This window comes from Branchiostoma lanceolatum, chromosome 17 (assembly GCF_035083965.1).
Source record: "Branchiostoma lanceolatum isolate klBraLanc5 chromosome 17, klBraLanc5.hap2, whole genome shotgun sequence".
NCBI lineage: Eukaryota > Metazoa > Chordata > Leptocardii > Amphioxiformes > Branchiostomatidae > Branchiostoma > Branchiostoma lanceolatum.
In genome coordinates this window covers 12260020-12287394 of record NC_089738.1, presented here as the reverse complement: position 1 = coordinate 12287394, position 27375 = coordinate 12260020, and the positions used below count along the sequence as shown (strand labels likewise).

Sequence of the window (27375 nt, the reverse complement as noted above, 5' to 3'; positions counted from 1 at the left end):
ATGAAACGGAATATTCAGAAACAGTGTGATACAATTTCGACTAGTTAACACATTTTCTGTTAAATGACAAGAAAAAGTCGCACCAAGCAACGTACCTTTTTACTGGCCTGGAACCAGGTCAGCTGATTGATATGGCGTTGGGCATTCAACAAAGGGCAACTAATCAAATACAGTCAACCTTGCAGTACCTAAAACAGCCTTGTTAACAATGTTATGGACAGGGTCATGGCCAAATTCGTTACGGAGATTAGGCAAGGACGGAGTCATATTTAAACTGTCTTTCATCTAGTTGTCAGGGAAAGGACAGGACAAAGGTTCAAAATTGATGCATAAGTGCGGAAGGGACTCCGGTTTACTCCGGTTAATGTAATGTGAATGGAAGCCCAGGCCTATTCGGTCAAGATAAAATGTAATGTGCATCTTTTCTTGTAATTTCTTCGTCGAATGATAGATGTCACTTGTGCTACATCTGTAAAACTTCGAAACTTTATCTAAGACTGCTGTCTGATGAAGTTTCGCAAACCTTTGTATGATCACGTGATCAGGGCATCCAATGGGTACAGCCATGGCATTTTGACTTTGTTTACCACTCCAACGTGTAAACTGAAGAGGACACGGAGGGCTTGAACTTATGGCCGACTCTGACCGGCTCAAGTTTCATGTTCATGTGATCACCCGACTAAGGTGAAGGGAGCTCGTCAATTGTCTGGTTCATTCGTGTGTCAACCTTGCGGTAACTTTTACATATACTGACGTACACACAACAGTATTACTAGTTCTGAAAGAAACGACAACAAAAAAAACTGTATGAGTGAAAGAGGCCAGTTATAAGATATGAAATCATATCTTGCTGTTTACATCTTCTGGGTTAAAAGGCTTAAACGTCTCTAGGCGGTTAAGCTGCTGTGGACGATTCCATTCTACACGATCAGAAATACAACGTATCTGATATCTGTTCTACGGGTCCAGTTTTATCTTACACCAGTGTCAGCATCTCATTAGGTTCATGAAGACGAGTAATCTATCAAGTGAACTGTCCACAACGTTGCCGCTCCGGGCGGACGATTGGATCATGGATTAGCCCATACTACGTGTATCTGATTTCAGCATCTCATGTCAAGGCCATGAATATAAATTCCATGGATGATATCAGCGCTTGCATTTAGTTTTTATTCGAAAGAAATGAAATTAAGAAATTTTGTTTCCTTTCGGAAATGTTCAACATGACTAAGAGAATACTGAAAATGGGGAAGTGTCGTGTGGTAGCCTTGGTTGTGCTTGTAGAAATGACATCAGTGTGGTAGACTTTAATGTAGTTGCTAAGTCATGCTAGGCTACCACACTAGTATCACTTTGTGCACTTCTTGAAGACAGAAATAAAAGATTTGTTGCTGTGACACTATGTTTTGTGGCTTTTATTCTTTGATTTAGGCATCTTGCTTTTTTTTACCAATCTTGCTTTAAATTTGGAGTCTGCAGTGGATGTCATCCATGCAATTAACATGCCGTGGCCTGCGTAACTACAAAGTTCAGTCATCTGAACAGATGACTTGGTTAAACCAGATATCAGATGTGTGTATTCAGTCTGAGGTTCGCACATACATCATGTAAAACATGGACGACAACGAGAGAGCACTCTCCCCCTCGTTGGGGGTAATCAGAAGAAACTTGAGCAGCTCAGACTTCTCCCAAAGTTCAACCATGTGGCCCCAATGTATACGGATTTGGAGAGGCAAACAAATTCCAAAAAGATTTGGTCTTCCCATTGGCCTGCACCGATCACGTGTTTTTGCCATAAAATGAAGTCTCCTAGACCTTTTGTGCTTCGGAGGTGGTGAAAGTGACACAGACGTGCAAAGTTGGGCTTCAAAGCAACTGGCACCACTGTCTCCGGGAGTTTCCAGTTTCCGTTTAGCGATCAGGTATCTATTTCTCTTATCAACCATGTCATTCGCGTAGCACTGTAAAGTATGGTACAATTCTTCACCAGAAAAGCTACCAAAAGCAAAAATGTTATGTTTCCCGTTAGTTAGCAGTCTGGTCACATACATCGTGCGAACGTCGTACGATCCCAAACTGGGGAAATTCTTGGGATAGCCGTGCATGTGCACTGCAAAATTCAGCTGTCTTTTTTTTAACGGATATTCTGTCTTAAATTGTTGTCCGCTGTTGGTTCTGTCACAGCCCCCTTGGAAATTCTAAGGTGTTAAAATCGTACGACGACCGTCGACGAATGTGACAGCGCCGTAAGTAAAAAAAAAAACAATTACGTTAGGGCGAAGATGAGTAATGTGCATTCCGATCTTTATTCATCCCCGTTCATAAACGTTATACATAGTTATTAGTAAATGTTAACTATGCTATCGCATTAGAAGACAACTTTGTTTCTGTATTTCTACGATGTCCTTTAATGTTGCGTAATGGGGATCAATTATCATTTTTCGCCGTGCCGACCATTACTCCTTTGATATGTTAAACTTAGGATTTGAACGAGATTTAATTTACCCCGTTTTGCAAGGGGCGCTACCATGTACTTAAGTGAATCATGATTTGAGAACTTAGATAGATTGCTCATACATTAAAATTAACAGCCCTGTCAATATCTTTGCTCGTGCTCTGATAAAAAATTAACATTTCTATAAATAAACACTTATCTTGATATTAAATCATACTACTTAGCGGCTACGAGAAGAGAGAAAGCGACGTCCGCTTTTCAATCTGTACATAGCACAGTCGTAGCCTTTGAAATGAGGAAGATTATAAACATGCTTACATAAGGATTGAACTAAGCTCTGCCAACCACGCATCGGCAACATGCTATAGTTTCAAACCCGCGTTTGCGTACATTCTTGATGAAATTACTTGGAAACTTTGTTAACTACCAGTCTGTTTCATCGCAAACGTTGCAAAATCACTTATCGTTATAAGTATTTCATAAGCTTCTTAAGGTATGCGGAAGATCAAAACTACAGGAGGTAAAATACTTCATCTGAAATCATTGGCATATATCGCAACAGAGGTCAGTCACAATTGTAAAGATACCGCAGTGGCAGAAATAGTTCTGAAGAATTTTCGGAGCATGAGTTGACATGCTTATGTGGAACCCGGTGGTCTGTGTCTGTATTTGTGGCAGCGGTTCCCTTTTCTGTTACTCCTCTCTGTAAGGAGATCTTTTCAAACTTCAAACTTCGGAGAACCTGTCTGCTATATTAATTCGAGCGTTAATGGCCTTATTTATCTAACCAAGAGATTCATAAACTTCCTTGAGCTATGTAATCTGACACATGCATGCTTAGTACTGTGGAGATATTTCTGCTGATTCTGATCTAGATCTGTTTGTTTGAACCTTTGTTTATTCATGATAAGCTCAAATCGGCACGCAGGCCGCTTTTCATTGAGGTCATGAGGGAAGAGGTAAGGGTCAGATACCTCACCTGCTGAACATGTACCACAATTGTACAAACAAACTACGCATGTAGTATTTTCAGGGTAGTATACAGTATCAGGGAACAAACTCTCAAAGACTTTTGAAATTTGAACTTATTAGGACTGATATTGGTTATCTAGACCATCAGCTTTCGTGTAATATGTTGTATACCTTCACCAAAATTGTTTCATTCTTTGAGTCTGTTATAATGTCTTTTTATGTATACAGGAACACTTGCAATAAAATGAATGAATGAATGAAACTGCCTGACTCAACGAGGATCTTCATCTTCCAGGTAGATTCCATAAAGAACAACGGATTCAGAGAACACCTCGGACCTTCCTTTTTATTATCTCCATGAAAAATGGAGATATTGTTTTTGGTGTGTCTGTGTGTGTGTGTGTTTGTGTTTGTGTTTCCGGACTATTGTAGTCAGCATAACTCAAGAACCTCTGGATGGATTACGATGATATTTGGTATGTGGGCAGGTGTTGTGAAGCCAAAATTCAAGGTCAATTTTGGGCCCCCTGGTATGTGACCTTGGTACTGCAGCAGAAATTCAATTTTTGTATCTCTTGACCTGGACGTGCTATGGTCTTGATTTTTTGGCGGCAGATAGCTTGTGGTGTAATGAAGACGTGGTGTGAGTTTGGGCCCCCTAGCAGCTTGCTCTGGAACTGCAGGGGCGTTTTCGTGAAAATCTTCTAAGGAGAATAACTGAACAAAGGAACGACGGATTTCCATGATATTTAGCATACAGGTAGCTTAGACAGAAATGTACACAATGAAGTGCAAATTATGCTAATTAGCACTTAATTTGCATAGCTAATGAGGAAAATCTATATTTGCAGTGTTTTCAATTATCAGACTCAAATACATGTAACGTATGTAGTTTATGGAAAGTGGATCATCAACAGATACCAATTATGCAAATAAATTCCTAATTTGCATAATCAATCCAAAACACCATATCTCATCTAATTGGAAAATTATAGGACTGTCAATATGATACTTAGTATGCAGGTAGCTTAGACAGAGATGTACATTATGAAGTGCAAATTATGCTAATTATGACTTAATTTGCATAGCTAATGAGGAATATCTATATTTGCAGTGTTTTCCATTATCAGACTCAAATACATGTAACATATGTAGTTTATGGAAAGTGGAGCATCAACAGATACCAATTATGCAAATGAATTCCTTATTTGCATAATTAATGCAAAAGCACCATAATTAATCTAATTGGAAAATTATAGTACTGTCAATATTGCAACATGTGTAAGTTAGATAAAGGTGTTTATGACCAAGCATATATTAAGAAAATGTGTAAGTCATTTGCATGAATAGAATTGTTCATGGAGATATGAGGTCGTGGAACTCTTGTCTTGATATGTAGTTAGACTGGTAAACATGTTTTAAGGACTGTAAAGATATTTTCGTTTCTTCTGATATGACTCAACGAGGGCCTTCATCTTCCAGGTAGATTCCAGGAAGAACAATGGATTCAGAGAACACCTCCGAGAATGAGAGGCGTGCGAGTACCAGCTCGGAAGACGGGACCAGGGCGCGTTCGGATGAGGAACGGGCGGCGTACGTGGAGAAGATGCGGAAGTGGTACTTAGAGATGTGGCACTCTGAGGCAAAGAAGGTCAAACAGCAAGGAGACGGTTAGTAACGTAAAATACACGATAGATATTTTTCATGATATTCACATTTATTTATGAATTTATTGATGATCGGGCAAATTTTAAAAGCAACATGCTAAAGGTAAGCTCTCTCTTCAGAAACACAAACACAACAGCCAAAAATAAAACAATTACATTAAGTAAGAACACAACATAATAGTAAAATGAGGATAACGAAAAGCAAACAAGGGGAAAATACGATTTGGTGTGAAAACCTACCTAAAAGTGTGAAAAGTAAGGAATATATTACAGTATGAAAATGAAGAGGATCCTCGTGTGGGGTGTGGTACATATCGTCAGGGTGATGCAATATTTCTTCCTCACGCAATTAACAGAAACAGTATACACCGCAGAATTTCCTTACCCGCGGGACAGATTTGCATCTTGCAGAATTTTCTAACAATGTCTTATAATGATAACCTCTACTTATAACATCTCCTTTTGGATATGGGTTCAGAAGTGTTGAAATTCTGAGCTGCATCCCAAGCTATATCTTTCCTGGTGGCATTTTGGGCGATTAAATGTTATCGAGTTGACTTAGGTTAACTGTTAGACATAACGTTATGATGATAATTACACTCGGAAGATTGCCAAAAGCGAGTCAGCATGTGGTGTGCGTTTAGCAGGCCGACAGCAGTATCGGAATGCCAGGCAGCCTTTAAGTGATCTAGCTGCGCCTTGTTGCTGTCAGGATTGACGGATTACCAACGAATGTTACAAGGTCGGAATGTAATTCAGCGAATGATGATACATTAGTCCTGGATATGGTAACGGGGTGAGCTGAGGTAGCGGAGTATGGGGCAGACGTACCGGGAGTGTGGCTTTCTGCGTCCACTCGACCTGACCAGGACATGTCGTAGAAAGATTGTTACGGCGCGGTCACATTCGTCGTAAATCGTCTTACGTGAATCTTGCATGACGCATACACGACTATCCCAAGAATGTCCTCAGTTTGCGATCGTGCGAAGATCGTACGACGTCTGTGACTGGGCCCTTAACACAATGCACCTGTTGCCTCCTTAGCAAGCTCTACCAGCTGGGCTTTTCGAGCTTATTATGTGCTCTTGTTCTGATGGCATATCAGTTCTACTATAATTGTTTCTCGCGGGCTACCCACGACGAGCCTAAAGTTCTAAGGAGGCCAATTCATCAGGGCATCTCGAGAATAAGTTATTTGTTGAATGAAATACAGGAATGATAAAGACAGACAAAATCAACAAAAACATTGACCACCCTCACAAAGATCCTCGTTCGTCTTCCGTACTTTGTTTAAAAATCTACGTACTTTAATGATAGAATTCTTGTTCTCTTGTGTCCAAAGTTCCAAGCCATTTATGGAGACATGATAATTTCCTGTGCACGTGGGCAGAAAATGTATTTTTAAGTTTAGCTATCAAGTACCCGTTTGAACGGAAAAAATATTTGTGAACATATCATGCCTTCGGCAATGTTGTTGCCCTTCGGTAGAAATAGACATGAAAAAAAGCCTGATTGTGGGAACAACCCAGAAAGAGGGACAACCGACGAGTTTTACGTGACATTTTGCCCGTTCAACCTCCCCGTAAACCCTGAAACACTCCTGATATAAGCAAAAGTAGTAAATCAACTGCTAGGTCATGGTCAATGTTACTAAATCGGAATCCGTGTGGCATAGCGCTGCCCTTACTCACACGCGATTTCCAGACTACGTTGTAGACGTATTTTTGTCCACTCTATATCCATACACGATAGAGGTCACCTTGAAAATGGCGTTGAAGAAGCTAAGCTAAAAAATTATATTTTACAACTTTGCACTAAGTGTCATATTCAATCCAATAATAGCTAATACATTACCCAATGTTTACGAATGTTGGCAGAAAGAAAAGAACAACTTACCATGCCAATTGGAAATGGTAAAATTATAGTGGTGTATCGTCTACCCCTCCAATTGCCACTAACACCACGAAGTTTATGATCTAGGTACACTATTCTCTATCTTTTGTGTCATTTGATATAGAAGCTTGTATGTGACCCTTATAACGTTTGCATTTGAGCATTCTTCCATAACACTCAGAACTGAATACTCTTTTATGTCAAGACATGCGTGTATGTATTTCTACATAGAAGATATTTTACCGATTTCAACGTGATCTTATGTTAGCATGACGTCCCGTTTGACTGGGATGCTATTAGAATAGAATAGAGTTCATGGCTACTCAGCAGGCCGTCTGCCATTGAAACGTATCTGGGATCAACTAAAGATATCCAACCGTATTTATAGTAAAACCGGTTGATGTGTACGTCGGTCAGGTCAAAGTCAATGTCAGCGCAAGGTGACTTGAAAGTCAGTTGCCTCTTTCACCCATGAACGCTGAATTTGGCGTCAAACAACAGTAGCTAATTGGCTCATTAGTGTACAACCTTGTCTTGTCTTCAATTGGACGGTCTTACAATTGTCTTTATCTCATTTACATATCATATCATAGTTTTGTTCAAATACTTTTTGGACTTCAAATTCTGTTCAGTCACAGACGAAAGACAACGAATACTGTCTGAAACGTCTGGCCGTTTGCAAAACGTATCCAGTGGCTTGTGTACTTTTGTACTGGGTATCCGATTAACTGGATGTCTAACCTGCATTTCTCACAGTAGTTTCGTTTCGTTTAGTTTAAAACGTTGCAGTGTCACTATAACATGGTTAAGATTGGTCTTAAACTGATAGTAATTAAAAGACCTACACCATACAACCTGTTGGATTTTCAAATGTTTTTCTTTTCTTGGCTGGTAGATACTACTCAAAATGCAAATTATGTCTGATGGTACAAAGAAAATTGGAATCAGGCGTGCACTGTTGAGAATCTCTGTTTCATGTGTGACCTGTGGTGGTGTGTTCTCGTGCACGTCCTCATGTCTATGCTAAAAAAATCAAACCTTCTGTCCAATCCATCATCCTGCCCAGGCATAGCTGTCAGAACCTTTTCCATACCAGCAGGACAGATTGCCTTATCTTGGCATGATCGTTGCTTATGGTATCTCGTACTTCCCCAGCAGCTATCGAATATACATATGGCATGTCCCAGACAGAAAGGCATTCTGAAAATGAGCAGAGTCATGCCATTACGCTCCCAAACTATTCTGCCATGCGTAACGCCAGTAAATCATAGTCTCTTCAGGGGAAGTTGACAGACTTTTCGCATGTAGTATTGTGACAAACATCTGATGCAATAGTAGTATTCCAGGGGAGTGGGGGGGGGGGGGGACTTTGCATGCATATGGTAGAAAATTGGAACTTTGCTGCCATAGTAAGCACTTGGCATTTAACTCCAATTTAAAGAGAGAGCTATTCAAAAGTAACAATAGCCTAACGCAGCTAGCTCAATAATAAAATTCCTATGGCGTCCATCGGTCAGTATTGACCATGGTAAAATATTGATTGAATAGAATATCGCTTTGTTATTGTGCTTTCGATTCAGAAATGTTATTCAACACTGTTATTTTGCCTTACACATTAAAAACATTTCAACGCTTTCAGGTTTTTCTACATATATCTATGCGAACCTCACGTCTGTTGTACCATCTTTCTTAAGATTGTCTTTCATATTGCATTTAGTTCAGTATATTTGATATCTTGTATTTATAGCAAATTGATAAGGATAATTACTAAATAACAATCTCGAGATCCTAGTGTTCCCATACAGAGGTCATTCTACTATTCGAAATGAAAATATAGCATTCAGACTATTTAGCATCGTTTGAGGGAATGGTGTCATGCACGCGTGTTTTTTTCTCCCCACTTGCAGAGATGAAGATTATTGAAGACAGTCTCGTAGATTACTTCACAATGGTTGCGAAGGCTGGTAAGTTACTTCATTGGTTGATTCGATGTATAGATAGACCTTTAGCAATTCTGCAATGCATTGGAAACACACATTCGTGGTGTCACGAATTCACCACAAAAGAAAAACCACCGCGAATATTAAGATTGAACAGTATTTCAGATTAGTAACGACAAAAACATAATGTACGTATGCAAATAGAAACCTCAAATGGATATTGGAAAGACCTAGGCAAAATTCAAGAATAAGATATCTATAAACTTCAGTCACAATGCCATAATGTTGAAACTACTTGAAACTATCTTGTTCTGATGCGATGCTTAGGTGTGTCGTGGGGACCTCTGGCGATTGCAATGGGATTGTCAAGCATCGACCTTGCCGTCATCAGAAGGGATTGCAAAACCATCGACCAGCAGGTTAGTCACAACTGGATCGTTACCATAGCAATTTGGACTTTTGTGTAACGTTCCCTCGTTGACACTGACCTTGCACCATCAGCGCAAAAAAGGTCACGCAAAAGTACACCCTGTTAGCTATTGCACCACCTGGCTGTTTTACTTGGTACTGCAGCAGAACCTTTTATATCTTCAAATTCACCACTTGTTGGATCTCATGTTATGGGTATACTGTGGTTACGAGTTACTGGTTGCAGATAGCCTTTGTGCTAGGATAAAAGTAACATACGGCTTGTGCCCCTTAGCAGCCTTTTTTTTAAATTGTAGGCACATCATTGGTAGAGACTTGAAACATTTATATAATAACTCAAGACGGACTTGCTGGATTTTGATAACTTTGGGCCAGTCGATATCTTTGATGCAGACAGTCATATGTTTTAGCTAGACGATAACAGCATCAGGACTACTTTTTCATCAGGCATACATTAACTAGTAATGTCACCTAAGCAGCTCAGTTAACTACAAACAACAAGTATAAAGTAGGCACAATGATTGTGAGGTAGTTAACTTGTATCACTCCTTACTTAGTAACTTATATCACTCCGCGATACTTATCTAGTGCAAATTCTGCAATCAGAGAAGTAAGTTATGATTATTTCCATCACAGATCAAGTGGGTATTGATGAAATGGCGTCACATCATGAAGAAGAAAGGCAAGAGCGGGAACGTGGACGCAGATTCAGTCATCAACTGTCTGGAGAGGAACAAAGCATACGGAGCTCTGAAGTAACTTTTCAAAACTTTCGTATTTCTTTGGGGCTTCCATGTACCTCCTTTCCACTAGACCATGCTGCGACTAAAACTTTAATCGCTCATACATATAGAGAACAATCTTTCCTTTTGTGTGTTTTGTTGTCTTTGAAACACACTTGTATATCTTTCTAGCCACTCCATTATCGATAATGGAGCTTCACTCCATAGCGGACTACCCTGTATAGCGGACTGCCTCGACCGATTTCTACTATGTTCCCAGCGATAGGACGGGGCCTGGTAGAGGCTATATCTTGCATCATATTCCAAGAAATCAAACGCTAACGCTTACACAATGGCCAGTTTTGGTCGCTGCACGGTCGTTCAGCGATCACCGTCTTGGTCCAACAATGAGAAGCAATGCTTTTGTTCATTTCATGACATATTATTAGTCTAGTTAATCCGTTTTGAACACGTCACTATCAAGAATTTAATCACATATGAAACACTTTTTTTGCACTGAGCCAGTATTTAACCTCCTTGGCCTATTGAAGTAAAGGAGTTACTTTCGGTTCAATGTTTTCTGCAGGCATCTCAACGAGAACGTTCTAAAGGATCTCGGGAAGGAATGGATAGACACCCGTCCAGCTGAACAGATTGGGTCACAGGTAACATTTTGTATTGGTTTGAAGTAGAGACATGCATGTTGTGGGGCGTGTTTGCCTTGATTTGTAATGGATGTAGCCTGCCCAGTATATCAAGCGAATTCTCTCTACAACAATCATTATGGTAATATTGTGTTTGGTTTAATCATGCCCATTTTCAAATGGAACTGCATTTCCCACAAGGTCATTGGAAAAAAACTGAGCTAGTCATAAATTTTGTAAACAAGGCGAATGGCTGAACCAGAAATTATATCATGTATATTGTTCTTTAAATTGATACATTTTCATAACTTAGTTTCACCTAGACACTAACCATATCTTGATCACAATTGACAGAGAAAATAAATGAATGACAAAGAGTGACATGGTCTGCAAAGGGCTGTCATCATCTGTCATCAGATCACCATCTCATCCGTCATGCACCATCTACTTCCGGTTCATTCACCATGACGTCAGAGTCAATGTCATGGCAACATGTGTTCCCTTCTGGGTCATTACAAAGGCCCAATATTTTCTCCATACGACTCAGCATCGTCCATTTTTTCATTTCTTTGTTGCTGTTGTTGCTGCTCGTCATATTCGCTGCACATATGACGTTTTTCCATACTGTTTACATTTGTAAAGTCTATCAATTTGTAGCGATGTTTGTTATTTTATGTTTGTCATTTTTCTATCGTGTAATTATGAAGTAATGATAACTTATGTAAAAATACTAGAAAAAAAGTTACAGTAGAGGTTTCGAGTATTCATTGTTTATTGGTCCTATAGGTTTTAATTGACCTCCATGGGGATGGAATTCAAGATGATCCCTCGATGTCAACTGTGGAGCCTGAGGATCTCTGAATACATGATTTACATGTCAATGTCAACTATCTTTATCTTCATCATTTCTACCCTCTCGTCTATGTCAACGTCGTCATTTAGGTCTAAGTGGCCGTTAACTTAGAGTTGTTCTTTTAGCCTTGATTCGATTGTATGGATGCCATCCTCTTGGTACCATGGTGCATTGAAAGGCAGCACTGATGCGAGCGTGCGTAAAAAAGTTGAGCAAAAATTTGCCTTCATTGTGAGATCTACGTGGTTGGAAAAGTTAGACAAATGACTGAACGCACAGAACATGGTAAACCAGACAACGAAATCCTTATTTTCGTTCTTTCACATCTACTTCTTTGATTCTGAAAGACTCATTCGTATCCGTTTTCCGATAAATTTGTTTTTGCAATTTGCGTCATATATTTGCTCAAGTTGTAACGTTAGCAGCGTCTTTGTTCGATTTACAGTACGAAGAAATGTTTGGTTTGGTCTGGTTTGATGCGCTTGTGGATGTCGTTTATATAACCAAGTCAGTATGTGCCTAAAAAATAATGATAAAAATATATGCACAGGATATAAGCGGATGTGGAGCTCTTCTAACTATCAAAAGCCGTTATAGAAAGACGGCTAGACTTTTCAAAGAACCTCTCATCTGTCAAGTAGAGTAGTTGGATAAAAGATATGTCTATTTTCAAGAAATATTCCTATCCGTTTAACAACATATCACAGGCTATCTTTATTATCAGTTACTTTAGCAACTCCTTTCTCAACATACTAAATTTATAGATGTTGTATTCAAAGTTGTAATGTAGATATTATTTTCAGATTAGTATATCGATGACCTCATGTAGAAATATATTATCAACGGAATGTTTCTTATGAAAATATAAACTTTTTTGAAATATCTAACATATATGAATAACGGAAGCTTAACATAATTGTACACATTGTTGTATACTATTTCACATGCTATCTCGTGACATATCTACTATGAAATATTGTTTTAGAATCACGTAAATTCAGTAATTGGCATGACTTGTGATTAACTTATTTTTATTGTATTAACTTAATAGACCTCTAAACGTGGTTTAATGTAAATGTAGTTTACAATGTTCGTCAGTTGCCATTTCTTTGAATAAGGTTTTATGATGTCCCAATAAAAGACGAGTTCAATAAGAATGGATTGGCGTCGCGTCTTAGACCAATAGCGTCCCCTAGCGGTTTTAAAAAGAGTTTACTGTGTGATGAGCTATGACTAAGAAAAGAACATCGTTAACGTTGGTGTTCTTCTTCTAGACAACCTGTGTCTAAAGACAACCGTCACTCACGATGATCAATAGTCGCACGACACTCTTGTCAGTCTAAAGCGGACCTTTAAATTCCGCTTTAGCAATGACTTAGACTTGTTCTATCCTTCAGTCAAAACATTTGCTGACGTTGATAATGATCTCGATAGCCTTGAGACGTTTTCAGTTGACTTCATCATCATTATAGATCGGTGCGTTTTTACCAGTGTGCGCTTACAGTATAATTAACAGTTGCCCAACACAATAAAGATGTAGTTGAACTGCGCAAAATTGCGCCAACTTCGAAAATTTGACTAATCTGCTCCTGCAGTCACACTGACGTGCACGCACGGGTAAAATACCCTCTACCAACAAAATGGGCGAGAACGGATCTGACATACCCAGTTATGGCTCCAAATCAGGTACAAGATGTGTTGTTTTTTTATATTGGAAATTGAACTGTGGTCATTAACTCAAAAACCAATTGGCTTTGATGAAAATTTGGCGAATGGCGAGTTTTACGTTTTAATGAAATTCGCAATTCTAGGCGACATATTGGCGCCGGTTGGGCCACTTTGCGAAAGCGCATGCCTGGCGTAACTTGGTACAGTCCAGTGACCTGAGATGCCCGCTCAAATACTTAACGAAGAGGCGTGGCTTACCCGGCTTACGTGGCAAGGTACACTACACCTGGACACAAGGGCACCGTCATGGCAGGTATGGACATTTCAGCCGCAAACTTTACCTAAGACAAAAATTTGAATAAGCAACTCATTCGAACTTGAATATGCATGTTATAACGAGCCTAGTAGTTTTACGGATCTAAGGTCTCAGAGACTATCTTGTGTGAGTCGGGAGCTGACGTGGCGTGTCCTCGGTGTCACCATGTCGACCTTGTCCCGTCAAACTGGACATGGCAGAAAATCATTGTTGTGCAGTATTCTGTGTCTCTCTGTCTCTGTCTCTCTCCCTCACTCTCTCTCTCGTACATATAAATGACAATAAAAACAAGATATCAGTATTTTCGCTGTTCTGTAGCAACAGGTACATAACAGGTTTGCCCCTAAGCACTGGTGTCAATATCATCTCCGGAAAAGACAACACTATCCTTCGGTTAAAGGACGCATTTTAAACACGGTCTCTTAGTTGAATATGAAACATCAAGCTAATGATTACATTACATCCGTACAGGAACGATGAAGGTCGGGGGCGGGCTAATCAAACACTCATTTGAACGGTTTTTGGCTGCATATGGGTCGTTTGTGGGCGCGATGGAGACGAGCATAGACAGCTTCTACCACTCATATGAATCCACGGCTCCAAACACTCTCCGCTGTGAGCCGGGAGCCGACCTGTGTGTGTTGGGGATAGGGAGTGGATCAGGGGAGGCCACCGTAATGATGACCTCATGACGTTATGTAGTAGCTGTTACATATTCAAGATAAACAAGGATATCATCTCTCATCATCCATAAACAACCACCACCTAAGTAGCCTGTGCTACTTTATCATCAGGCACAGTGATTGCGACCTAGGAAACTTGTATCACCCCAAAGTGAGATTCCTATGTACGTCAACTTTACGGTTCATTTCCAGCAATGTCAATGTTCTTCAATCGCTCTATATTTTGTAGGAGAGGTTGACAGCGTAATTCTAAGGAGTCTCCTACAACGCCACAGCAGCGTGTACAACAGGGTGATAGAGCCATCGGAGGAACTGATGGAGCGATACAAGGTGGTTATAGCATATATCATCATATCATAGACAGAAATCCTGATAATTATGTCATTTTGCTCGAAACTTGACTGTGCTTTATGTATTTCTTTCTATGGAGTCTCGTTTTCATTTTGCAGTAATAGGGTATGAATAGTGTGTATATATAGTAATCACATTAGCATTACAGCATTCTAGTGTTATCAATACCAACATTAGTGTAATTCCTGAGGCACTGGTGGGCGAAGGGGGTATCTCAAGGCTGCGCCTGTTGGCGACAAAGTATTGCGGCAAATTTGCGACTTTTTCGCCGATTTTCCCTCGAGGTCACACTGACGTGCGACGCACGGTTGAAACACGTGACCTCTAAAAACCAAATAGCCGAGGCCGGAATGTCACATTTCGGCCCCAAATTAGATACAAGATAACTTTATTGGAAATCGCAGTTTTGCCACTGAAGTAAAAGCCAAATTTACAATGATTAAAATTCATCATAAAGAGATTTGCAGTGATCGCGCATATCAACGTCTAGTTTACATTCTTCGCCATTTTAGGCGACAAATCGGCGCCCACTTGATTTGCGACAAATTTGAGCCGATTGTTAAATGCCCTTTGCAACCATTTTCCTAATGTCTTTCGCAAACAGTTGCCAACAGGAGTGGCCATGTGAGATATCCGTGTAAGGCCAAGGACACTGGCCTGATTTGTTTACTAGGTGCCTTTAACTTGCCTTTTTAATGACACATGCCTGAGGCAGTCCAAGGCGGTAAAAGAATGTTTAAAATCAAAAGCCTTGGGCAGTCAAAGTAACCCAACAGGACCGTAAAACTGCGAATCTATACACTCAGGCACTCGTGCGTGGAGACACGAGTCTCAGTGCTGTGAAGTTCGACTGGCGCCAGCAGACAGCAGAAGAGTATTTCCAGACAAAGGAAGACACGAAGTTCCACCTTATCCATGCCATACACCTTCTGACCCTTGTGGAAGACCTTGACGCCACCATGCGGAACATGTGGGAACAGCTGGCAGATGGTGGCCACATGATGGTCGCCATGGTGTCAGGTAAATTACGTACCCTCGCCAAGAAGGTTATGACTTCGAGGCTGTGTGTCAGTGTTTGATTGTTTGTTTGCTTGTTTGTTTGACTGTTTGTTACCTTCGCCAAGAAGTTTATATTTTCATGTGTATGTCACGGTGTGTGTATGTGTGTATGTATGTATGTATGTATGTGTGTGCGTGCGTGTGTGTGTGTGTGTGTGTGTGTGTGTGTGTGTGTGTGTGTGTGTGTGTGTGTGAGAGAGAGAGAGAGAGGAGAGAGGTCATTTCCATAATCCATAGATATATGGATGTTTTTCTGTAAACTTATCCAAATTTCATCAGGAAATAAAGTAGATGAACAGTACAGTTCTTTAATTTTTAATTAGAAAACCGGACGTCCTACACACTCACAATTGCAACATGTTGTGTATTCCCTCAGATGAAAGTCCATTTGGGAAGCTGTGGTACAAGTTGTGGGATGATTTCGGCCAAGGTGACCGCTTGAAGACGGAATTTCGCACGTCCGGTGACGTCAGGCAGTGGCTTGACGCAAGGGACATCAGCTACGTCACTTCCGTGAAGGAAATGAGTCTGAATCTCGCGGAGTGTTTCAAGGAACACTCGGAAGCGGGAAATCTGATTCTCGACTTCATGACCAAGACATCTCACGTAGCCGATCAGCCAGAAATCAAATCAACGGCCCTGCAGCATATCCGGCGTAATTCGACAGTGGTTGGTGATAAGATCATTTTCCCATTAATCACTGAAGTTATCGTTGCCAACAAAAATGACACGGAAGAAAAGTAAGCAGGCTTGGGTGGGATGATTTGAATTTAGTTTATTTCATCAGAACATGAATAACGCTCCGCTAGAATTTGGCAAAAAAAAGGTGAAGATTTGGGCTTAGGGGTTTGAGCCCGCGGAAAGGGAAAATAAATGCTCCTTATGATGGTGGCCAAACTCCAATGGCAAATCAATACCTCAATGAAAAATGGAGGTATTGTTTTGTTTTTTTACTATTTTTAACATCTCTCATCGTCCATTAGCCATGGTCTTTATTCCAAAGTCACATAAATTTGGTGATGTCTAATTCATGTGTTGCCTAAATGTCTGTATCTATGCCTCTTACAAAAATTCCGTCTTCATTTTTTCCCCAAAATATGCCCTATTAATCGTTTACACTTGATAAACATATGTATGTGGTTTTCACATTTGTTACATATACCACATACGGGACTGTAAGTAATCCCGGCATTGCTAACAATTCTCCATCTATTTAGTAAAAATTCACAAGGAAGTATCTTATGTGGTATTTTGAAATTAAATTCTTCAAGCTTATTCTCTTTGATGTCAAATGTTCCATACTTTTTTATTTCTCCTTCACAATTTGGGAGATAACGTGTCGCTATAGATAGTAGCATTTTTCAGGGGGCAAGCGGAGTACAGATTTCTGCTGGTACATTTTTCAATCAGAACTATACAGGAATTAAACGGTATCGTATGATCATGATTGCTACTTACAGCTAGATGTTAAAAGGTTAGGTGTGACAGGTCCTTCAGGGCAACATAACCAGCTGCTGCAGCGCCGCGTGCCTGCATGAATAAGTGTTCATTGTGTCGGTGTGTTACGCCGTAGGACGGTTATACCGGCTTTACAGATACAGATCTTGGTAAACAAAATATGCCCATTTTCCAACAGTGGAAGTGTCTATGATTTGATATCCCTAAAGGCTAAGAGGCTATTTCCGACACACTCCGGCACTGATTGTTTACAAATGCCTGCCATTTGCACCTGATGTTGTTGAGCGTGTGTTTTGAACCCGATATCAACCAAATTCAAAACGTCACCAGCAAATATCAAATTCATCCACCGTAAAATTGCAGCGAATGATAAGTATGTATGCTTGTATACATAATCAAACTGAGCCTGTTAAACCTTATATCTATTCATATCCCATTGTTTTTGCTTGTCGACATGTTTATATTTTGGCAGTGGTCACCGAAGACTAAAAATGTAACAGAGGGCGCCTGAGCAGCTTTGTTTATACATCTACAATATATCACGTATCACCAATATAGGACTTCAGTAAGCCAGGATTTTATCTATATTTTTACTTGCCTGTATACAGTGTATCATATATCATCAAATAGAGTTCGGTTAAGCTTTTTGGCTATTTTTGGTTGGAAATTTTTATCGTCCATCGCTTAAAACTTTATCACCAATTCTCGAAGACTAAGAATATAAAGTAGGGCATACGTTAGATAGATATGTATGTCGGTGTAATGAATATACCACCATTAAAGATGCTTTCCACATCATAAAGACGTCAAATTAAAATGCGTGTCTGTAGCTGTACGTAGGCCAAAGCAAGGAGATTTTATGGATGGAGCTTCTGCTAAATCTAATGCGAGGGCGCGAAAACGATGGGTAAAAAAAGCAAGATAACTAAAGTTTCAAATTAGAGACCATAAACGTTGTAACAAGAACTGAAGCGACAAAACATGTTATCACAGAGAACAACTAGTCTTTTATTCCTATATTTAAGAAGTGTACAAAGTAATACTAGTGTGTAAAGCCTAGTATCATTTACCGACAACACCAAACTAGTTTCGCTTTTAAAACTGCACTCATGGCTACTTCACTTGTGTCACTTACAAATACACTTAAGACTATCGTTCAGACTCATGTAGTACCTAATGTCACATAGCTGTTTCAGCAGCAGGGTATATATTTACTAGGAGTTGCTAGTCCTTCACCTTCAACGTGCTCGAGGCACCGCCGGCTCGAACAGCGTACCCCATTTTACGTCCCTTCCGAAAGATGATGGGCCCCAACTGACATGTCCTGACTTGAACTGTGGTCTCCAACTTAGCAAATGTACATATATGAGGCTGCTACCAGTCTTTCACACGACATATTTTCCATTTTTGGTATTCTCTATCCGACAATCCCCGGAAGGGAACAAAATGTTTACATACCTACATATCTTTTTAAATCATACTTCAATCAAAGCGCTCGCTGATGCCATACCTAAAATGTTCTTACTTTAGCCTTAAGCCAAGAACTTGACCTTAGGAACACGAGTCTGAGTATCTTACATTCGTCACTTGTTGGCCGGGAAATTCATGACGGCGGTCGCGAGCGTTGGTGTAAGAGTTCAAAGCGAGGAATGTCCTTTGATACCACATCAATAGTGGTGTAAAAGTTCGCATAAGGCTTAGGAAGAAATGTTACCAGTTATCCGACCGACCCTTCAAGCTGGTGTGTTACGCCGAAGGGAAGTTATACCGACTATACAGATACAGATGCAGACACAAGCAAAAATCTGCCCTTTTCTGGATCGACCGCTGGCAAGGGACATTAGCTTTTCGATATGACATCTGAGTGTTGAAAAAAATTCAGGTAAGTAGTCTTGCAAATTTTCTTACAGACTTCCTGTGTTTGTTTGTTTGTTTTTCACACACGGTTTATAGATTTGGGCAGTTGATGTAAGGATGTGTAGCAACAGTGTATACTTCTTTGACCAGTTCATCAATATACTTGTGCTTGTACAATGTATATCTCTATAATCAAAATACCAGTGTCCTGATGCATTCCAATTTTACATTATTAAACTTTGTTTGTTTGATCACCTCGGCGGAAATCTATTTTCAAAAAATGGAATCCCTACCTACCAACTTACTTTTTAAGAAACACAACACTAATTTTCCTATACCCATCCACTCATCATCGTCATCATCATCAGTCGACAACTCACATACTGCGGTTAGACATGATTCGCCGAGTTAAGCTCTCTAAAAAAGAGGATTTTCTAGAACGTCGTGTAGTCTTCCCAACTATGAAAAGCAACAGCTGATGTAAGCATCGTTATTTTCAAACAAGTCTGTGGAATTCTTCTTCGGGACTTGCGAATTCTGCCCCGGTGGGAAAAATATAAACAAGGATATTATATTATAATACCGCCTAAATCCGGGGCTATAAAAGACAGTGATATTCTGTCACTTGGTGGCCTGCCTCATAAACAGCCTCGTTAACCAGACCCGACAGTCGTATCAGGTACGTAATGTCTTTTTAAGTGGGTTAATGACAGTTGGTAGGTATCTATTAATATACTTAGCCGGGGTCTCTGCTTTAGATACGGAAGGGACGTATGCCAGTGAAGTTCGACGAATACATGTTTTACCCCGAGGATATTTGTCAAGACTTCTTTATCGTATGATCTTCAGGAAGGTTGGGACGTTAAGCCGTGATCAGCAGTTCGTTGAATTGTACGTGTCGAAAAAGAACGGCAACAGGAACATCCCCTGTACAATGAACCTGTAAATACTGTGCATATCGTCTGTTTTCTCATCATTGAACTTAACAGGTTTGAATCCCCCTTTCAGAAATTTCCATCGGCATATGATAACAAAATTGTGTCTCGAAAGATTTATATGTTTAATTTCGGGTTACATAAGAATTTGAAAAAAAGACGTTAAGGTGTACAGAAATGTTGCTTAGCTTTTGTAACTAGTACGTTAGGTTCTTCTGAGAATTCAAGTCGTGGTTCAGACGTCGGGAAACAAACTTGCATTTCGAGTTAGGTCCGTCTTCAATCAAACGAAGGGTATTTTTGTGTGGCCTTGTTATCAGATATTTGATACGCCAACCTCAGGCTACGAAATTGCTGTGCAGATTTGGTCTGACTATTAAGCAAAAGATTGAAACTTTTTCCTTGCCTAGTTCCATTCAACACTTCGGGTTTTCTTCCGTCCAATTCGTTTGTCCCTGATTGAAACAAAATTAATAACGGTTCGTCATGCATAGCCTTTGTCTATCATTACAATATCTCCCTTCGTGGAAGCTAATGTTGCAAGAAATGCGAGAATTACTAACGATTATTACACACCAATCGTGAATAGGAGATTAGTTCAAACTGAAAGACTAGTTTCTCGTTTAAATTCTATCCAACTCGTTTACTGCGTATGTTCGCCGTTGAGCCCTGACAATTCGGAATCCATTGCCTAGGCTTAGAAATGTCGGGAGGACATACCAGGGAGATGAATTGATTTGAAGATCATCGTTCATCGTTCCCATCTAGACCGGATTTGTCCGGAGGATAGAAAAGACAGCAAATTGTTGGCGGTGTTGTGCCATCACCACAAACAAGACCTGTCAGTCAAGCGATCCTGGGATTTCTATGGTGAAGTCCTTGCTACATGCTGATTGGATGAGCAAATCCATAGCTACCGTTGATTGGCCGGTTTTTGTAATACAATTAGGATCGGTGATGAACGAAAGTTCGAAGCATGCGGCTTAACATTAGTCCAAAGAGAGCGCTTTTCCGACAAGGCCAGATCAGTCGTCGGGTAAGCGGCGTTGCTTAGCTTTTGGATATTTACTGAGACTTGTCATCTAAGTTTACCAAACGTCCGGGTGCTAACGTATCAATCAGAGATAGTCGAGCAAATACTTTGTTTACATGTTACACAAATTCGCTGCTTCAGACTATATTTAACTCTTGATGTGACCACGAATAGATTTTATGTCTTCGGTGTCCGATTTTCGCTAATGCCAATGGCCATTATAAACATTTTCCATGTCCACTTTGCGGATACTTGAGGCTGTGTTTGTTAGGTTCTTTCTGTAATTCCAGTGGTAGATTTTGTCTTTATTTTCTTGAAGGAAAGAATCATGGAAGACGACGCCAAGAATACCCGGGTTGAGAAGACGCGTCAAGAGTACAAGATTATGTGGCAGAAGGAAAAAGAAGCAGAAGAACGAAGAAAGAAAGGTCGGTTGGCTGTTACTGCCTTTTTTTAGCTCATATATATTAAGCGCTTAAGTACAGTAAGGGAAACAAGTTAATGGAATTCAGTTCTAGACAGAAACACGTACAAGCTAAATACAACGATTTTGTCCGCTTTATAGTGGCTGCTCTTTCTTGTGAACAACTTCTAAATTTGAAGAATGGCTAACCAATCGAAAGTCAAAGTTATTCAAGTAAATACAATATGGCAAACGTAGTGGCCAGGCGAATACCATAGCTAATATATATCTACCTATTTTAGAAAGCGTTCGAGGGTTACTATGAAAATCAATACTTTTATGATATCCAAATACAGCGTTACTACCCTTCTCTTTTGGTGTCTAGTTCCCTTTTTTGCTGGAAACCTTTCGCAATTCTATATTTCGTTGCTTTCTCCATTGAGCGAAAATTTCTCAAATGATCTAAAATGCCTTTTATATGATATAATTGATAATAAAAGTTACGTAACATTGCCATTGGATGTCTGTTTTTAAAAGAGCATGCATGTTGCATGGATCATGAGGCCTGTTTTTCCAAGTTTTCTTTTTTTGTGTGCCATGCCAAGTAGTTGTTTGGAGCTCCACTCGTTTAAAATCTGGACACATTTTCACAGCATATGCCTTATGCGTGCCTCATGTCGCCGGATGGCTGTGCTGTAATCAACGTCTTGTCTATGCTTGTTAATCCGATAATTCATGCCGTTTATGGCGACAGCTGCACCACGTTAAATCCGGAATGGTGACAGGACTGAAATACATTTATGGAGGTTTGAGTCCAGACAGAACATTCGTGACAAGTTGAGGATCCGACAAGAGATTATCTGTTTATTGGCATCGATTTGTGATGTTGACTTTGAACAAACTCTAAGTTGAGCTGGAAACTATCATGTTGGTTGACATGTCAAACGGACACGGACACGCCCAATCGCCATTAGATCGTATCTCAATGATGTCTGTCTCTTTGATCTGATGAACCCACCATTATCTACTTTTGGGGTCTGTAAATAAGCTGTGAAAATTCGGCCACATTCCACCAATGCAGTTTGTTTCATTGCATATCTTGCACACAGTATTATAAAGGCCTGGTCGCATACGTTGTACAATCGTCGTACGATCGTTGTACGATTGCAAACTAAGAACATTTGTGGGGTAGTCGTGCATGTGTCCTAAAAAATCAGCTGTCTTGTTACTACGGAAAAGGATGACTTAGATCTTTGTCGGCAGTAGGTTCTGTAACGATCTGTTTAAAAAGGCTGAGAGATGCACGAATGTTATGCGACGACCTACGACAAATATGACAAAAACACAAAAGGTTACAAACACAAGTATAGGTACACATCAAATGCGAACCTATAACAAGCTATATGTTGTCTCATCATCAGAGATGAAAGTGATGTCAGACGGCTTAAGTGACTACCTCCGGCGCAACAAGAATGGTGAGTCGGATTTTTGGGATGCCTGACATAGTTTCTAAGCCAAGTGATGAGAGCGATGCGCCATTGACAGAACCATATGCATAAGGATGAGAGAAAAAAAACGACCCAGTCTAGACACTTTGTGGTAAAGAACTGGCAATCATTTTAGTTGTAGTACGACATTAATGGACAATGCCATGACTTGGTATATAGGTTTTGTTCGACTTTTACAGTTTTGCATGTATTGGACAGTGTTCTTGATTCGTATATTATGTCTTCCATCCACTATTATGTACTTAATTTTCTAACTTATTTTTTCATGCGTCCTGCGTTTATATTTGATGATTTAGTACCCCCTATTCAAATCAACGTGTCAATATCAAAGGAGATGTTCAGCTGTAGTCAAGATGAAATAAAAGCAAAAAGTACAATGGAGTATTCAGCCAAGTCCATTTTAACATCGTATCTATAGATCAATCTAGTAAATCCACCACAAAACTATCAAGTAAGTAGGGGCTACAGAAACAATACATATGAAATTCAAGATTATAAGTTTATTTCAAATTCTTTCCCTGAGGCTAATTGCAAGTTAGAGGAAAACAAAACAATGAAGACCACTATGACATGTGACCACTGTAGCCTAAATGCTGACTCTAGATTCACACTTTTGTGTTACATATATATACAAACTATAACGAATATCCTCTCTAAATTCTCTGCAACCTTCTAAGAGACCTTGACTTCAAAAGTCAATGACCCAATTGAAATGAAAAAGTCTAGTGCATGTGTTCATCCCCTTCAAGGCGCTAACCGCGAGTAAATACGACATGCCGTCTGGCAATGTCGCGAAGCCAACTTTAAGATAACTGTAGTATTAGAGTACACGTGTGACAATGTAGGCATTTACTCCGCAAACAGTTTTAAATAGGAAGAAAGGCATTGACCGTGTAGGGCAAAACCATTTCTAAATGTGGCAATGTGTTTGTGTGAGAAAATTTTGGTTCCTTGTAGGGCCATTTCAAACTAATTCATTTAGTTTCAGTTGGAGCAGATATTGGTCCCCAAACTTTCATGATGGATGTCCAGTGGCACAAATGGTCGTTGCAGTAGAGGTAGATAAATGAAAATAGGTTGATTGAATCAAAATAAGTTAGGGTGGGAGGTGGTGGCATACGTATTCTAGAATGTTTCTAATCAATCTAATAAGCAAAACCAAAAAGGTGAACATGAAATTACTGTCTCTTGTCACGTGATGATCGACATCAGGTCACGTGACAGAGAACTCCAAGACGAGGTCTGACTGTAATACCGGGTTGAAGAAGAGACAGAGTGCTCGTCTCGAAAGCTCCCCAGAGCAAACTCTTTATGTTGTGTGTAATGTGTAAATATTTGTCAAAAGTATGAAATTACTTATAAACCCTACAACTATCTATGAATATCTAGAACCCACCTGGCCATGACTGTTATTAATTAAAGATAATAGAAAACTAGATGACATTCTGGCATGACGATGATGATGATGATGATGATGTAGGACCATTGCAAAACATATAAAACTCGATTTCGTATATGCTACTTTGTTGACAGGGTCGTGGTACCCGATGGCGATAGAGATGGGTCTGACACCTGTGGACATCGGTGTCATCAGGACAGAGACGATGGACCGGCAGGAACAGGTGACACATTGGAACAAACCAAACATTAATCAGATAGAACTATATCTTGTCCTTGATAATTTCTCATTCCGTTCCTATTATGTTCATATATAGTTTAACTCCTGATGGTGGCAGTATTTATCTTATGCCCTGAATACAGCATTGCTCGTTAGTCTAAGGCACATCGGTTCATGTTAAAGTCATCTAGTGTCTAGCTAGTGTCTGCTGTTGATACAACTTTCATATGATATGAAGTACAAGGGTATGAATGGGAGTGAGTGAGTGAGTGAGTGAGTGAGTGTGTGAGTGAGTGAGTGTGTGTGTGTGTGTGTGTGTGTGTGTGTGTGTGTGTGAGTGAGTGAGTGAGAGAGTGCGTGAGTAGATGAGTGAGTGAGGGCGAGTGAGTGCGTGAGTAAATGAGAGTGAGTGAGTTAGTGAGTGAGTGAGTGACAAGAAGACGTGTGCACAATGCACTTCAGCTTGTGTCGAACACTGAAACCATATTGAGGAACTGAACTATTGAGTATCTAATGATTCCTCTATGCTATCCCGCAGCTTCGGCGTGTGTTGGAGCTGTGGCGGTACAACATGATCATGAGCGGTTACGGGCCGCAGATGGGGGCCAACATTATCATTGAGTATCTGGGGAACGCGCAGATGTTCGACACATTAAGGGTAAGTTAAACTTACAGATACCAAGTAGCAGTTAAAAAACGTATTGTATTGAAGCTGACTCAATACTGCGTACCTTTGCACGTCAAAACACAAACTACACGTGATTAAAAGTTTTGGATAAGGCTGCTTTAGAAATGCGAAGACACTATCCAACCTGTTTTGTAATTACTATACACTTATAGATATCAAACAAAATATTTACATATCGACGAATCAATATAATGATATGTATGATGTGTAATATATATTTCATTTACATTATTTTTCAATCCTGGCTTGTACTCAGTCAAATGTGCAAACTTTCGATTTTAGGTTAGAAAATTAGATCTACAATTTCTTTCGAATCATCAATCAAAATACTTATCACTCAGATGTCAGATCTTTTCTTTCATAAAGCATAATTGTGATTGAGGAAAAATGAAGAAAGCAATGATGGTGTCCGCAATTAGGTTCATATCAAGTCGTAGAAACTGGCAACAGCATTTTACACATTTCAATGAGAACGTCTTACAAAATACGCGGAATATGCGAAGTTTGTATGAAGATCTTTACCACTATCATTTTCCGTCCAGTTCCTACAGCCCATGGTGTTGAAGAAGCTTGGCATTGAGATGGACGTGGATCAAATCAAAAAGGACGTCAAGGCCAAAATAGCCTTTGAGGCCAGACTGAAGGAGGAAGAGGAGAGAGCAAACGCCGAAGCTGCCGCCATTGGTAACGGCACCGTGAACGGCATTAACGGGGACGCCGATTGCGTATCTAAGGGCTAGAAGGATCCCGGGTCGCAACAAACTGCACAAAGTCAACGTATTTCCATACAAATAGTGTTTGGTCATTGAAGCAAATAAAAAACATCAAGCGAACATTTTGTACAATACTCCATCTTTGCTGATAAAGGGGCAGATCATAGATGACCACGAAGGGCTAAACTTCTAAATCTTTCTTCACACATCGTTGTTTATATAATCAAATTTAGTCTCTACTGAAATGGTACGTAGGAATTGGCCAAATAGACAAATAACAGAGGAGTTAGCTGGCCTGGGAGTACAGCATCCCTAGTTCGCACACTGTACTCTGAGGCCGGCTAACTCCTCGGGCAACTGTTATCTGTCTATCTGGCCAATTTCTACTGTTGTTTCCAACGACCAATGGAGTCTGGTAGAGACTAGTTTAAATCCAGCCATGATGATTTACGTTGTAAATGGTTGATTCAGGCTTTGTGTATCTATTCAGTCTTCACCGTTGTGGTTAAGTCTTGTTTCACTGATCTCCTTACTACTCTCAGCGATATGTATCTTTTGATGAGCGGACGTATCATAAACAAAGTGCGATAAAGGAACAGAAATTTAGGGAAACTCTACTATGATCTAGCACGTAAGACTGGTGACTGAAGTAATGGAGAACCTTTTCCCATGTTCTCTTTGAGACTGTAAGTAAGATTTTTGTGCGCAGCAGTGTTGGAATGTTGTACTGAAACAATTTAGTGCCTAGCAGATGCATTTTAAAACCTTATTTATATTGTATATCATTTATAAATATATGCCATGCTGCTGCCTACGTACTACCCTCAATTCTTTTCATTTACGACCAGACTATTTTGCATGCTTAAGAAACCACCACAGATAAACATGAAAATGAGGATATATTTACTCAATAAATAACGTGGCATAGTGCATGTAAAGCAATACAAACAAGGTGACAAAACATAATTTCTCTCAAACACATCATGAAAATAGCGTCACCTAAAACACTACAAGCTTGCAAGCGATGCAAGCAACTCATATTTAAGTACCTAGAAATATGATAAAGACTACATTTGATACATTTCTAAATCATATCCCATGTCAGTAAGCTGGCTTCGTTTTGAAAATAGTAAAGACTTGTATTATCTAAGTGTTAACGTTCTCTGCTCAGCTCAGCTCCAATGAGAAGGTGGGGCAAATATTGATGAATGAAGAAAATGCATAATACACCTTGATCGTTATAATCACATGTTCCAAAGCATTGTGTTTCTTTGCGATCTGTGTGTGTGTGTGTGTGTGTGTTTGTGTGTGTATGTGTTTGTGTGTGTTTGTGTGTGTGTGTGAGTATGTGTGTGTGTGTGTGTGTGTGTGTGTGTGTGTGTGTGTGTGTGTGTGTGTGCGTGCGTAACGATTGTTATATAGGTGTACCATATGTAACGTTATTTGTACCAAATGTTAAAGCAAGCCACAGAACAAGTGGCCAGATTCTGTACGGACAACTACGACAGGG

General features: G+C 39.9%; 3 protein-coding genes across 3 annotated transcripts; all 3 read left to right on the top strand.

The window, feature by feature from the left end:
• Positions 1 to 1789: 1789 nt before the first annotated feature.
• Positions 1790 to 12710, top strand: LOC136423182 (uncharacterized). Its single transcript, XM_066411241.1, has 7 exons — positions 1790 to 1922; positions 4910 to 5097; positions 8895 to 8951; positions 9255 to 9346; positions 9993 to 10111; positions 10665 to 10743; positions 11077 to 12710. The coding sequence occupies exons 2-7, from the start codon at positions 4929 to 4931 to the stop codon at positions 11083 to 11085; spliced, it is 525 nt and encodes a 174-aa protein (XP_066267338.1). The 5' UTR covers positions 1790 to 1922; positions 4910 to 4928; the 3' UTR covers positions 11086 to 12710.
• Positions 12711 to 14482: 1772 nt separating this feature from the next.
• LOC136423636 (histamine N-methyltransferase-like) lies at positions 14483 to 16927 on the top strand. The gene is made up of 3 exons (XM_066411877.1): positions 14483 to 14572; positions 15400 to 15613; positions 16029 to 16927. The coding sequence occupies exons 1-3, from the start codon at positions 14558 to 14560 to the stop codon at positions 16394 to 16396; spliced, it is 597 nt and encodes a 198-aa protein (XP_066267974.1). The 5' UTR covers positions 14483 to 14557; the 3' UTR covers positions 16397 to 16927.
• Positions 16928 to 20851: 3924 nt separating this feature from the next.
• On the top strand, positions 20852 to 27112 carry LOC136423205 (uncharacterized). Its single transcript, XM_066411277.1, has 6 exons — positions 20852 to 20938; positions 21255 to 21363; positions 22760 to 22813; positions 24380 to 24468; positions 25003 to 25122; positions 25695 to 27112. Exons 1-6 carry the CDS (start codon positions 20879 to 20881, stop codon positions 25890 to 25892), a joined length of 630 nt encoding a protein of 209 aa, XP_066267374.1. The 5' UTR covers positions 20852 to 20878; the 3' UTR covers positions 25893 to 27112.
• The last annotated feature ends 263 nt before the right edge of the window (positions 27113 to 27375 follow it).

What these genes read in the sequence shown, in the direction of transcription:
- LOC136423182 (XM_066411241.1), top strand. Translation starts at nt 4,929, where the DNA reads ATGGATTCAGAGAACACCTCCGAGAATGAGAGGCGTGCGAGTACCAGC. An exon ending in CACAATGGTTGCGAAGGCTG is followed by an intron (nt 8,952 to 9,254) that starts GTAAGTTACTTC and finishes TGCGATGCTTAG; the next exon opens with GTGTGTCGTGGGGACCTCTG. An exon ending in AAAGCATACGGAGCTCTGAA is followed by an intron (nt 10,112 to 10,664) that starts GTAACTTTTCAA and finishes TGTTTTCTGCAG; the next exon opens with GCATCTCAACGAGAACGTTC.
- LOC136423636 (XM_066411877.1), top strand. An exon ending in GATGGTCGCCATGGTGTCAG is followed by an intron (nt 15,614 to 16,028) that starts GTAAATTACGTA and finishes GTATTCCCTCAG; the next exon opens with ATGAAAGTCCATTTGGGAAG.
- LOC136423205 (XM_066411277.1), top strand. Translation starts at nt 20,879, where the DNA reads ATGCGGCTTAACATTAGTCCAAAGAGAGCGCTTTTCCGACAAGGCCAG. An exon ending in AGAAGAACGAAGAAAGAAAG is followed by an intron (nt 21,364 to 22,759) that starts GTCGGTTGGCTG and finishes TCTCATCATCAG; the next exon opens with AGATGAAAGTGATGTCAGAC. An exon ending in CCTCCGGCGCAACAAGAATG is followed by an intron (nt 22,814 to 24,379) that starts GTGAGTCGGATT and finishes CTTTGTTGACAG; the next exon opens with GGTCGTGGTACCCGATGGCG.